Source organism: Delphinapterus leucas, chromosome 17 (genome assembly GCF_059928025.1).
Source record: "Delphinapterus leucas isolate spDelLeu-1000000601 "Yukka" chromosome 17, BTC_Dleu_Yukka2, whole genome shotgun sequence".
In the NCBI taxonomy this organism is placed as follows: domain Eukaryota; kingdom Metazoa; phylum Chordata; class Mammalia; order Artiodactyla; family Monodontidae; genus Delphinapterus; species Delphinapterus leucas.
In genome coordinates this window covers 73,662,483-73,676,383 of record NC_143145.1, presented here as the reverse complement: position 1 = coordinate 73,676,383, position 13,901 = coordinate 73,662,483, and the positions used below count along the sequence as shown (strand labels likewise).

The 13,901-nt window shown below is 39.8% G+C and overlaps 1 protein-coding gene across 7 annotated transcripts in view; it reads left to right on the top strand.

Annotated features, from left to right (window-relative positions):
- CSPP1 (centrosome and spindle pole associated protein 1) overlaps positions 1 to 13,901 on the top strand; it is a 199,374-nt gene that overhangs the window by 80,097 nt on the left and 105,376 nt on the right. For 3 of the 7 annotated variants that reach the window (XM_022595257.3, XM_022595256.3, XM_022595258.3), the window contains exons 1-3: positions 2,669 to 2,841; positions 12,208 to 12,316; positions 13,764 to 13,863. In XM_022595257.3, the coding sequence (XP_022450965.2) occupies positions 12,218 to 12,316; positions 13,764 to 13,863 (199 nt within the window). In that variant the 5' untranslated portion in view covers positions 2,669 to 2,841; positions 12,208 to 12,217. Of the gene's footprint in view, positions 1 to 2,664; positions 2,842 to 12,207; positions 12,317 to 13,763; positions 13,864 to 13,901 lie in introns of those variants that run through there. The other 4 variants (XM_022595255.3, XM_089899055.1, XM_089899054.1 and 1 more) reach the window with 2 other exon arrangements.

Below are 13,901 nucleotides of genomic sequence, written 5' to 3'. Positions count from 1 at the left end.
ATTCTTCCTCTCTTGCTTTCCCCCACTCCACACTAGATTCCAAGCTCCAAATCACAGGAACCAGGTCTCTTATTCCTTGTTTTATCCGTAACACCTACCACAGATGTTCAGTAATGTTTTGGCTGGGAAAAAAGAGGAAAAAAAGCATCACAGTTCACCTCTCCCGCTTCATCTTTCTTTAGTTACCCTGAAACTTTGCATAAGTGGTCAGCATTGCCTGAAGTGCTCTCCCCTTACTTTTCTGACTGGGAGCTCATATTAATATTTAAAACACAGCTCAGCGATCTCTACCATGCAGTCTTTCTTGACTTCCTTCTCTCTCTAGTAATCTTCCTTCCACGGTGTCTCTAAATGTCTGTAGGTGCTTCTGTAACTGTTACATTGCATTGAAATAATGTATTTGTTTACTTGGAAGTATTTTTTTCACTGTAAGCTTCAGAGTGCAGGGCACTCCGCTCTGAGTTGTATCCTCTACTCCTAGAAAGCTGTGTGACATTTAGTTAAGACAAAAACATTAGAATTATGGAGTCCACACCCCCGCCTGAGGTTTTTGACATTAACGTCCAGTTGAAGATAATTTGTCTTTCAAACCCTCATACAAAGTATTTTTCCTCTCTTCTTACTTTGTCTTCAGCAGTTAGCTAACTTACAAGATCGAGAATGGTTAACAGAGCTTTTCCAACAAAGCAACGTCAGTATGCAGAAAATGCTCCCAGAAATTGATCAGAATAAGGACCTCATGTTGGAGATCTTGGAAGGAAAGGGACTGAGTTTCTTATTCCCACTCCTCAAATTGGAGAAGGAACTGTTAAAGCAAATAAAGTTGGATCCATCCCCTCAAACCATATATAAGTGGATTAAAGACAACATGTCTTCCAAACTTCATGTAGATAAAAGATCTGTGAACATCTTAATGCCTAGCATCTTATATTTCTAGTGAAGTAAACCCACCCAGTGACGAAACAGAGTCTTCCTCTGCTTCTTCCAAAGAACAGAGCAGGAAAAACAAGCCAGTAATGCAGAAATTCCTTCATGATCACGTTGAGCTACAAGTCACTGCCCTCTATGCACTTCAGGTGCACTGCTACAAGAGCAACTTCCCAAAAGGCATGTTACTCTGCGTTTTTTTCACTTCTATGACATGGAAATTATTTAAGAAGATGCTTTCTTGGCTTGGAAAGAAGATATAACCCAAGAGTTTACAGGGAAAGGCAAGGCTTTGTTCCAGGTGAATCAGTAGCTAACCTGGCTAGAAACTGCTGAAGAAGAATCAGAGGAAGAAGCTGACTAAAAGAACCAGCCAAAGCCTTAAGTTGTGCAAAACATACTGTTGCTGTGATGTAACTGCACTTGACCTAACCACTGTGAAAATTCATTCCACTGTAATGTTTTCACAATATTTAAAGCACGTCAGTTAGTATTTCCTTCTGCATAAGGTTTTTTTGTAGCGTAATGTCTTAATCATAGTCTACCATCAAATGTTTTAGGAGTATCTTCAATGTTTAGATAGTATATTAGCAGCATGCAGTAATTACATTGTAATTTCTCAGGCGGAGGCAGTCTATTGCAAGGACCTTCTTTGCTGCCAGTTATCATAGGCTGTTTTAAGTTAGAAAACGGAAGAGCAACATGAATACTGTAGAAATGCACTTTGCTCAGTAATACTTGAGTTGTTGCAATATTTGATTATCCATTTGGTTGTTACAGAAAAATTCTTAACTGTAATTGATAGTTGCTGCCGTAATAGTATATTGCCTGTATTTCTACCTTTAGTGATGGGTTTTATGTGCTAGATTTTAATAACCTTGTGCCTGGGCAAGTGCACAAGTCTTTTTAAAAGAAACATGGTTTACTTGCACAAAACTGATCAGTTTTGAGAGATCGTAAATGCCCTTGAAGTGGTCTTTGTGGTTGTGAAACAGATGGTGGGAATTTGAATTGCTCCCTCTTATTATAGTATTGAAATTAAGTCTACTTAATTTATCAAGTCATGTTCGTGCCCTGATTTTATATACTTGTATCTATCAATAAACATTGTGATACTTGAAAAAAAAAAACCAAACCATTAGAATTATGGAGTCCACACCCCCGCCTGAGGTTTTTGACATTAACTTACATTTGAAGATAATTTGTCTTTCAAACCCTTATACAAAGTAACTTAAGATAAAGGACTCTTAGTCCCACTGTCCTGAGAAGCTAGAGATCTCTTTTCTAGCGGTAGTATATGGCCACTAAATATTGGGTGAACTGAATATGTTGAAATTAGTAGTAAAAGCCTAGGACAAAACGTTGACCCGACTGCTGGGAGAGCAGTGGTGCCCCGGAGAGGTATGCCAACAGTTTTTCTATCACTACCAAACCTACCCTTCCCCCGCCCCCCCCAGCCCCCCGCCCCCCCACCAAGCTCTGACCCAGGCCGGCTGGGGCTTGGAAGGTTTGGAGGGGACAGAATCAATTTAGCCTGGGGACGTGTCCCCCACGGTTTAACAGTCTCCAGGCAGAGCAGGAGAACCAGGTGGCTGAGAACCCAGGCCAGGTGTAGGCGAGCCCTGCGAACTGCCGGGCGTCCTGCGGCCTCCAGGGCGGCAGGGGGCGCCCCCGGCCGCGTGGCCTTGCCCCGCGGCCGTAGTGGGGCGGGGCCGCGCTTGGCCGTTGGCGAAGGGCGGGCGGAGGGCTCGGCCTGAGAGGTGGAGCCCGGGCCAGGCAGCCAGTCGCCCCGTTTCTGCGCTAGGCGACCGCCGCCACTTCTTCGGACCGGGAAGAGCCGCGCTAGAGCGCTGTGCGTCTCCCCCACGCAAGCCCGGGAGCCCGCTTTCCTGAGTTAGAGTCCGTCGGCCGCAGGTGGGGAGCGGGCCTGGTGGGGTGTGGCCGGGGCTGGGTTCTCGGCCCTGGGGCGAGGGCAGGGCTTCGCCGTGGGCGGATGTCTCGCGGCGGCCGGGCTGGCCGAGGTCCCGGGGTAATGGGGTAACGGGGTTGGGGTGGGGGTAGCGGTTCCCCGCCGACTGAGGTCTCGCGGCCGCCGGGCTAGGGGCGGTGCCCGAGTTACGGGGTTGGAGTCTAGCAGCAGCAGGGCCGGGGACCCGGGACTGGGACGAGGCTCTCACTGTGCGTGAGGGTCTCGCTGTTGCAATGCCGGCCCGGGGCGGTGCCTTGGTTGTGCGGTCTGGACTCGGGTCTGGACCCCGGGGCCGCAGCTGCAGTCACCGCCTCGGGTGCTGTTGAGACCCGGTTGCCTGACAACGCGCTGACACTTCCTAAGGAAGCCGCCACCCACAGTGCCCAGAGACCAGTTGTGCCTCGGTTTTCGTGCCTTGCCTCCCCATCAGCCGCCCTCCGCTACTTGGCTAAGCCTCCGAAGCACCTTTCCTTTTACTCGGTGCGGGTTAGTGGTTAACGTTTATTGAGTGCTTGTGCACCCAACGCTGCTTCTCAGTGCTTTGCTTTGCAAGTAAAATTTAATTACCCCAGCCCTGGGGGTCGGTGCTGTTATTAATCCTGTTTCCCTTCGGCTCCTTGAGCTTGAACCTCTTCTTTCTAATTGTCTTGATTTTGGCATTGTTACCTGGGATTGGAATCCCTTTTTTAGTAAATGTTAGCAATGGGACTCATCTTTTGAGAGGGGGTGGCTCTCAAGATTATAGGATTAAGAGGTTTAGCTTGGATTTTTGGGAAGACTAATTTCTTTTTTTTCTTTCTTTCTTTTTTTGTTGGGGGGAGACTAATTTCTAAAGTAAACCACTACCTGGTTTCCAAACACCTCAGGAAATGCTAGAGCCAAATAGTAACAAATATGAGTTTGTAAAAAGCCAATTATCCTCAGAGAGGTTCGACTTTATATGAAAGAATGGCTTTTCATGTTGACAAGCAAAAAGGAATCCCATGGTAACCAATAGGATGCTGCTTTCTTTTCTGCATATTTTTTCTTACTAGGAGTAAACTGACTTTCTGCTGGTTACGTTTATGCTGAATGCTCCCTAGGGATGAAATTTTGGGTCTCCTGCAGTACAGATAACCTACTGGAAGGGAGGTAAATTGATAGGGTAAATTGAAAAGAGGTGCTTTCAGTATAGTGTTTCTCAAATGAAGTTTTTAGACATGTGATTTAACTATTTCAAACTTTGAGAAGATTTCAGATTATCCCTTTAACGTCATTCTCACTTAAGTTCTGATTACTTTCCAGAGTGGGAGATAGAAGTGTTTGAATAAATGTTTTGGCAATTTTGCATAACCAGAAGGTTATCTAATTTATGTTACTGTCCTTAGTCACCATTAATGATGTATTGTTAACAGCTGCTAACAGACTTAGTTGTGCCTTTATATATTTGCGCTTTCTCTGTATCCTAACCCTCAACCTCCTTTCTCCCCCCAGTAACATGGTATTTACTTCTTAGCAACATTTAGAGGGTTTTGTCAAAATTTGGATGTGCCCTTGGAAGTTGCTCATGTGGATGTCATCTGCCAGGAGAAAAAGATTGGGCACCTTTCATTTGGTGGAAAGATCTCCAGATGGTTGGGAAATGAGAAACATAGTTCTGGTTCAGCTCATCCCTCCCTCTCTTTCTTCTAAGGCTTTTTCACAGGCTTCCGCCTGCACCCCACAGCCATATGTAATCACACCCTGCTATTCTGTTCTCCTATGTTAGGGTCTCTTTCCTGACAACCTCTTCTTTTATAGCTTTAAAGATTATTTTAAAAACTGTTAACCCTTTTTTCTCCAACCTGGACTCTACTCTGAATTCCAGACTTATTCAGATTGTTTTCTTGATTCTGCTACTGGGTCCTATATGGGTGGGTATCAGTCCCTAACTCCCAGTCTGGCTAGACTGAGCCACTGTGACAGGGGACATAATCTTGCCCAAATTTGAGGGCAAGGATCATATTTTATACTTTTCATCCCCCTAACATCTTGAACAGTGTCCACCTTTGGGATGGGAGTTATTTTCCATTCCTAATTCTATAGAGGGGTGGAAATTTGCATTTCACTGGAGAGGGCAAAGGATGGGAGCAACATTTCCCCTTCTCTTTGTGATTGGTGAGATTGGGAAAAGGAATTGGGCATACTCAGTTCTTTCTGGATCCTCTCTGTTTATTAGATTGACTCAGACTTTGCAGAATGATTGTGTTCTGGTCTACTTATATTTTCATCTATATAATAAGCACGAAGGGCCTAAGTTTAAGATTTAAAGATGTTGATTTGGATTATGATAAACAAGTATCAATTATTGTCTATTTGAATCCCAATGTATTTTGGAGGCTTTTTAAAAAAAAGTGAGTACTGATGTATACAAAGACTTTAACTGAGTTAACCCAATAAAATGTACTTAGAATATTCCTTTCCCCTAATGAGAATTAATAAAACAGCTATGATTTATTGATTTCTAAGTGTCAAAGGTGCCATACATTTTGTATCATTTTTTCTTCATAGCACCTCTAGAATAGATACTTTCATTTTACAGATGAAGAAACTGAGGGATAGAGAGGTTAAGGAACACATTGAGGTCAATCACGTAGAGTCATGAAATTGGTTTCAAATCCATGTCTTTCAGTTAAACTGATTTTCTGAAAACTATTTATCATCTACATACTATGTACACAGCTACTGGGGGGGAAAGAACCTGGTAATAATATCTTGGAAAAAGTGTGAGTGATGTTATATTGTAGAGTGAAGAATAAAGAATCCCATTTAGGTTTCCTTAAGCTGATCTTTCTTATAACTTAATCTTTAAATTGTAAACATTTTTACTCTATTTTGTACTTAGGTTGTATCCATTAATTCAATTTCTGTGATTCATTAAGTAATTCTTGAATAATTTTGTAGTTGAAATATGTTTTATATAAGTTGTCACATGTGTTTAGGAGTGAGAAGGAGAAAAATGGCCATGACAGCTAGAGGATGGCCTGTACTATCACCAAGGCCTTGATGTTGCTGGGAACTGGCCTGACAATACTGCTTAGGCTTGGTGTTCTTCTGTTGAAGATAAGCAATTGCACAGAAAATCAACATCAGACAGAGTTGCTCTGTGTCCATGATGGAGCAAGAGAAAAACAGTACCACTCCATAGTTATGTCCAAACATAGACGAAACATGATTGTTGTCCCAGCCACAAAATGCCAGACACCTCTCCCAACTGATTATGATTGCTGCTGCTTTACCTAGTTACAGCTTCGCTGTGGGTGAGATTTACCAAGATGTCCAATCAAAGAATTACGCTCACTTCCTGACAGCATTTAATCCTGAGCAGAGCTCTGCTCCCTTAAACCCTCCCCCAAATCACCTAATACAAGCCCCAAACCTGTAAGTCTTTTCTAACACCTTCTTAATAAGATACTCCAGAGTACCCCATGGTGGGCATTGACGTCTCGCAATGCAATGAGTAATAAATCCAACTAGTTTAACTATAGTAGTGTTCCTGGTATTCTTTGTCTGGAGGGCATTGCCAGGAGAAAGGTTATTAGTATCTTTGACTCTTCAACTTAGTATTAGAGATACTATATTCTAATCGAATTAGACAGCAGGGCAAAATTAGAGATAATTAAATATGTACTTATATCTGATAAATTTCATGTTTTAGCTATGGCATGTTTTATGCTCACTACCACTGTTTAAAAATGTGTTTTATTGCTGTGATTACTGTTATGTGAAATCAATTCTAGAATTTATAATTGATGTTAAATTATTATAGTACAGGGAAATTCAAGTATCTATAAATTCGAAGTCTGGTTAAAACTAAGAAGTGAACATGTTAAACTAATAATTGTTAACAGACGTTAGATAGCTCAGAGTGTAAGAGGCCTGTTAAACATTTTTTTTTTAGATTTAATGACATTTCTGTTTAAATTCTTCATGAAATCTTATAGCAAATTATATTATTATATATGTATTATCCCACCATTATCTTTTATTTTTTTCAGACATAAAATATTTAGGGAAATTAGGGGATTTTAAGAAGTGATTTTCTTTAACTTGAAAACTCTGCTGTTGAACTGTTCTGAATTTTTACTAGGAAAAATCTTTTGTGACAAATTGCCCTTTAAAAATGGCTAAAGTATATTAACTTTTCTTGGTTTGTAATATACTTTGCTAAGGCCATATTTTAAAATCATTGTTCTTTTTGGAAGTAAATAATAGAATGAAGTTCACATTATGTACTACTTAACCGATATAAGTTTCAATATATTTCTTTTAGGTAAAACTTGCTTTTCTACATTTTACAAATTATTATTGTCCTCCAAACATTAAATTCAGTGGATGCTTTTTTCTCTAGCTCTTGCATTTGATATTGTTTACTACTTTTTTTCTCGTATCTTTTTCTCGTATCTTTTTTTTTTCCTCTGCAAATTATTTTGACTGGGTTTTGCTTTATATCCTCTTTTAATTATTCCTCCTTTGTACTTTTTTTCCAGCTTCAATTCTTCTGTTTCCCCCTCAAGTTAACATTCCCATCATTTAGTTCTGGGTCATCTTTTTTCACTGTATACCTTCATTTACCACAGCTTCAACTATTATTTTTAAAATTGTTGACTTTTAAATAAACATTTCTAATGTGGTTCTCTTGAATTTGAGTCTTGAATCTGCTGGACATTTCCATTAGCATGTCTGACTAGCTGTAACTTAACACAGCTAAAGCAAACCTTTCCACACCAGCCAGCTTCTTTTGACTTATTTTTGTCCAGGATTCTGTTCACGTTTAGTTTCCAGGACTTAAAACCTGGCTCCTTTCTTGCCACACATTGAATTAGTCAATAAGTTTTATGGGTTTTTGAAAGATGTATTTAAAAAAAAATTAGTTTCAATGAGGAAAGGATAGTCTTTTCAAAAAATGGTGCTGAAATAATTTCCATATGCAAACAAAATTGAACCTTGATGACCTTGCCTTACACCGTTTGCAAAAACTAACTTGAAATGGATCATAGGTATAAGATGTAAGAAATAATGCATGTAAGAGAGAAACTTATAAAAATTCTAAAAGAAAACATAGAAGAAAATATTTGTGATCTCAGGTTAGGCAAAAACTTACATAGGATACAAAAAGCACAAACAATTGATTAAAAATTGATGAAAAATGGATAAATTGGACTTCATAAAATTTAAAAACTTTTGCTCTTAAGAAGACATCACCACACATGTTTATAGCAGCTTTATTTATAGTTGCCAAAATCTGGAAGCAGCCAAGCTAGCCTTCAGTGGGGTAAGGGAATGGATAAATTGTGGTACATCCAGACAGTGGAATACTATTCAGCACTACAAAGAAATGAACTAGCAAGCCATGAAAAGACAATGAGAAACCTTAGTAGTACATGTAAGTGAAATAAGCCAATCTGAATAGGCTATATACTGTATGGTTACAACCATATGACATTCTGGAAAAGGCAAAACTACGGAGACATTAAAAAGGTCAGTGATTGCCAGAGATTAGAGGGGAGGGAGGAGTGAATAGGTGGAACACAGAGTACTTTCAGGGCACTGAAACAACTCTATATGATATAGTAAAGGTGGATACGTAGCATACGTGTGTCCAGACCCATAGAATGTTCAACACCAAGAGTGAACCCTGATTTAAACTGTGGACTTAAGGTGATAATGATGTGACAATGTAGGTTCATCAGTTGTAACATGCGCCATTCTGGTGGAGGATATTGATAATGGGGGAGACTATGCATGAGTCAGGGCAGAGGATATATGGGAAACCTGTACCATATGCTCAGTTTTGATGTGAAGCTAAAACTGCTCTAAAAAATAAAGTATTAAAAAAAGACATTATTAAGAAAATTTTAAAACAAACCACAGACTTGGAGAAAATATTTACAAAACATGTTTGATGAAGGACTTGTATCCAGTGTACGTAAAATTTTTTTTTACATCTCAATAAGAAAACAGTTTTAAAAATGGGCAGAAGATTTGAAGACCTTGTGCCAAGGTCTATAGGTTATATATATGGATATATGAATAACAACATGAAAAGATGCTAAACATCATAGTCATTAGAGAAATGCAAATTAAAACCACAATGAGATACTTCTATATACCCGATAGAATGGCTATAAAAGACTGAATATACCAAGCATTAGTGAGGATATATAGAAATTACAATCCTCATACGCTGCTGGTTGGAATGAGAGGAACAGTTTGGCAGTTTCTCACAGCGTTAAACAGAGTTACAGATAACTCAGCAATTCCATTCCTAGGTATCTATCAAAGAGAATTGAAAACACACAAAAGCCTCTGCACAAATGTTCATAGCAGTATTATTATTTTTAAAATTTTTATTTATTTATTTATTTTTGGCTGCGTTGGGTCTTGGTTGTTGCGCGTGGGCTTTCTCTAGTTTCAGTGAGCGGAGCCTACTCTTTGTTGCCGTGCATGGGCTTCTCATTGCGGTGGCTTCTCTTGTTGTGGAGCACGGGCTTTAGGCGCACAGGCTTCACTAGTTGTGTCATGTGGGCTCAGTAGTTGTGGCTTGCAGGTTCTCGAGTGCAGGCTCAGTAGTTGTGGCGCACAGGCTTAGTTGCTCTGCGGCATGTGGGATCTTCCCACACCAGGGCTCGAACCCGTGTCCCCTGCATTGGCAGGTGGATTCTTAACCACTGCACCACCAGGGAAGCCCCAGTAGCAGCATTATTCTTAAGTAAGCCCCAAAATAGAAGCAACTCAAATGTCTAGCAATGTGTGAATAATAAAATACGATATTTCCATATAATTGAATACTATTTAGCAATAAAAAACAACTACTTACTGATAGATGCAATACAGGGATGAATCTTGGAAACATTACATTAAGTTAAAGAAGCCAACACAAAAGACTACATCTTATATGATCCATTTATATTAAATTTCCAGATTAGGCAAAATTATAGAGACAGAAAACACCTTACAGTGCCTGAGCCAGGGGTGGGAGTGAAGATGGACTACAAAGGGGCATGAGAGAACTTTTTTGGGTGATGGAAGTATGCTTGTGGTAATAATTGTACAACTGTATGAATTTACTAAAACTTATGGAACCTTTCACTAAAATGGGTGAATTTTATGGCATATAAGTTATTCCTCAAACAATCAACAACTTGGGGCTTCCCTGGTGGCGCAGTGGTTGAGAGTCCACCTGCCGATGCAGGGGACACGAGTTCGTGCCCCGGTCTGGGAAGATCCCACATGCCGCGGAGCAGCTGGGCCCGTGAGCCATGGCTGCTGAGCCTGCGCGTCCGGAGCCTGTGCTCTGCAACGGGATAAGCCACAACAGTGAGAGGCCCACGTACCGCAAAAAAAAAAAAAAAAAAAATCAACAACTTACGATTTTAAAAATCCAAGACTTACTGAAAAAAAATAATTCATGAGTTCTTACTAATAATAAGCTGAAAATAAATATGGACAAAGGAAGGGCTCTTTAGAATAGAATGATTAGTGCCAACTTGTAAATATATATGGAGAGAGTGGTGGAATTGGAAAGTCAGCATTTTGCAGGCATCTAGAATCAAAGATTCGATCAATAAAGAATCACCAATTGATGCTAAATCTTGGAAATTTTCATCAGGAGCAGGATATTTGCATGGCTTAAAAATATCTTTATAGACCGCTTATTAGTTACAAGGAAACAGTAATGCAGAAATCAGTCTTGACCACCATGTGATAAAAAATAACATCACTAGTAAAGAGCAGGTGGACATGTGTCTCTAATTGTTGACACCTTTAGGACACATCACCACCTATGTAATATTTCTTCTGATAATGCATAACCTGAATTTACTCGTGAAGAAACATCAGGCAGACTGCAAATAAGGACTATTCTATTAAAAAGAGTGGGTGGTGGGTGGGCGGTATCAAAAAATATTAGTGTCATAAAAGACAAAGTAAGGGTGTAGAAATGTTCCAAATTAAAGAAGGCTAAAGAGACGTAACAATGAAATGCTGTACCCAGCCTAGACTGGATCCTGAACTGGAGAGAGAGAAAAATATGCTATAGAGGACACTATTAGGTCAGGTGACAACACTGGAACATGGACAGTAGATTAAAAAATCAGTGTTACTGAAGTTGACAAATATATTGAGTTTATGTCAGAGAATAATTCTTTTTTTCTTTTGTTTAAATTTTAACTTATTTGTTTTTGGCTGCATTGGGTCTTTGTTGCTGCACGCGGGCTTTCTCTAGTTGCAGCGAGCGGGGGCTACTCTTTGTTGCAGTGTGCAGGCTTCTCGTTGTGGTGGCTTCTCTTGTTGCGGAGCACGGGGCTCTAGGCACACGGGCTTCAGTAGTTGTGGCACGTGGGCTCAGTAGTTGTGGCTCACAGGCTCTAGAGGGCAGGCTCAGTTGTTGTAGTTCACGGGCTTAGTTGCTCCGCAGCATGTGGAATCTTCCCGGACCAGGGCTCGAACCCGTATCCCCTGCATTGGCAGGCGGATCCTTAACCACTGCACCACCAGGGAAGCCCGAGAATAATTCTTTTTTTTTTTTTTTTTTTTGCTGTACGCGGGCCTCTCCTGTTGCGGAGTGCAGGCTCCGGATGCGCAGGCTCAGCGGCATGGCTTACGGGCCCAGCCGCTCCGCGGGATTTGGGATCTTCCCAGACCGGGGCACGAACCGTGTCCCCTGCATTGGCAGGCGGACTCTCAACCACTGTGCCACCAGGGAAGCCCCTGAGAATAATTCTTAATACACACTGAAACGTTTAGGGGTAAAGGACTAGGATATATGTAATTCACCCTCTGAATGACCTTAGAAAAAATTGTGTAAAGAGAACAAACTTGTGTGCACAAAGGTAAAGCAAGTGTTGCAAAATCTTAGCAATAGGGAATGGATAAGGAGTATGCAGGTGTTCTTTATACTATTCATATTGTAACTTTTTTGTAAGTTCAAAATTACCTCCAAATAGTAAAAGAAACTTAAAAAAAAAGTGCTTTGACTTCAGGGATTTTTTTGTGTATATGTGTGGATGGTGGTGATGGTTCATTTTCTTTTTTATTTCTTTTCTGATATTTTAAAGTAGGTTGTAGGTTTTGGGGGGATTTGGGATTGAAAGCAGGTAGGCAAATTTCATTCAAGCTTGTTTGAAGTTCTCAATTTGATAACTGAGATTGAATACTAAATGTAGACTAATACTAAATGTAGACTAAATGTAGACTAAGCCTGCATGTTAATAATTAGCCTAAAGATATTCTGATACAGCTATGTTCACTGAAGGGTTTTAAAAAATTTATTAAAAAAAATTTTTTTTTAGTATCTGCAACATGACTGATAATTTGGATGAATTTATTGAAGAGCGAAAAGCCAAATTGGCCAGAGACAAAGCAGAATTGGAAAGTGATCCACCTTACATGGAAATGAAGGTAATTCAATTTTTTAATGAATCAGTATCTTAAACATTTTTGAAATCTGCAAAAGTACATTTATTAGAATAGTTTTTTTGTGTGTATTTTTCAGAATATACATTTGTTAAAATGTTTCTGAAAGCAGTGTCTGAAAAAGCTTTCCTACGTTTGATAGTTATTGAGACTGTGCTGGGCTCTGAGAATATAGCACTAATCTAGACAGATGTGGCACTTTGTGTCATGGGCTCAGTGTATGTAATAAGGTATAGAGTGTAGATTAATCTGTGCCATATGGTCCATCCTAATTAGAGTAACCGTATATATTGGCTTGCGCAAGACAGTTCTGCTTTGCTTGTTGTCCCAGTGTGTCGTCTGGTTTAAGCATTTGTCCTGGACAAAGTTATCCTGATTGAAATGATAAAAAATATGGACATCCTAGTTATATAGGAATTTTACCCATATAGCTAATATTTATCATGGGCTAACTATGGATGAGGCATAGTCTTTAGAGGTTACATTGATACTTTGCATGAATCTATGAGATAAGTAGTTATTATTGTCATTTTCCAAATGAGTAAACTGAGGCATGGTGACGTTAAGTAATGAGACTTAGGTGACAGAGTTAGTAGAACTAGGCTTTGATCCCTGGCAGCCTGAATCCAGTGCTTGTTCTCTTCACCGTCGCACAAGTTTGCTTTCCTTCCGTAATATCTGCCTTGTACAAGGAGCTGTGCCAAGGACTTCACATGTATTACATCATTTAATCATAAAATCCCAGTGAAGTAGGCTGAATTTTTGTTGTTTTACAGATCCAGTAAGTGAGGCTTAAAAGGGTTAAGTAATTTGTCCAGGTACACACAGTAGTGGATTCAAGATTGGAACCTTTATGTGTCCAGCTCCACTGTTTATGCTCTTGACCACTCTCCAGTACTTAGGACTAACTGACAGTGTACAGCTTTATTATAATTTCTAATATTATAGTAGATAGGTAATAATCTTTAAGTCTTAGGTCAAGTATCACCCTCTCAATCAGGCCTTGCACTCCCTCCCTCATCATTTCTGGGACTCCTCACACTGTTCTGTTTCTTTCTATTGCTCCTCTGTATCACTCGCTACATATAACATAATCTAATTACGTATTATGTTTATTGTTTGTCGCCACAGTAGTTTATAAGCTCTGTGATGGCAGAGATTCTTTTGTATTTTTTTCACTCATATGTTTTTGATGCCCAGGACAGTGCCTGTTTCAGAAACTCAGTGAGTATTTGTTGATAAGTCAGTGAGCTAAATAATAGAACATTGCAATATTAAATACCTTTGGTTAACTCCTCAGACCTTACATTTAAATTTCTTCTGTGGTGTACCATGTAATTTCATCAAGTTGTTTAATAAAAGTACTGAGATTAATTGTAAATTTTGTGGGGTTTTTTCCCCTCTGATTTTGTAAATATTATGTCTCTTTCAGGGAACATCATCAGAGAAGCTTTCTGAAAACAGTAAAATATTAATCTCCATGGCTAAGGAAAACATACCACCAAACAGTCAACAGACCAAGGGTTCCTTAGGTATGTCATTAGGTGTGCTAAACTGATTTTAAGATATT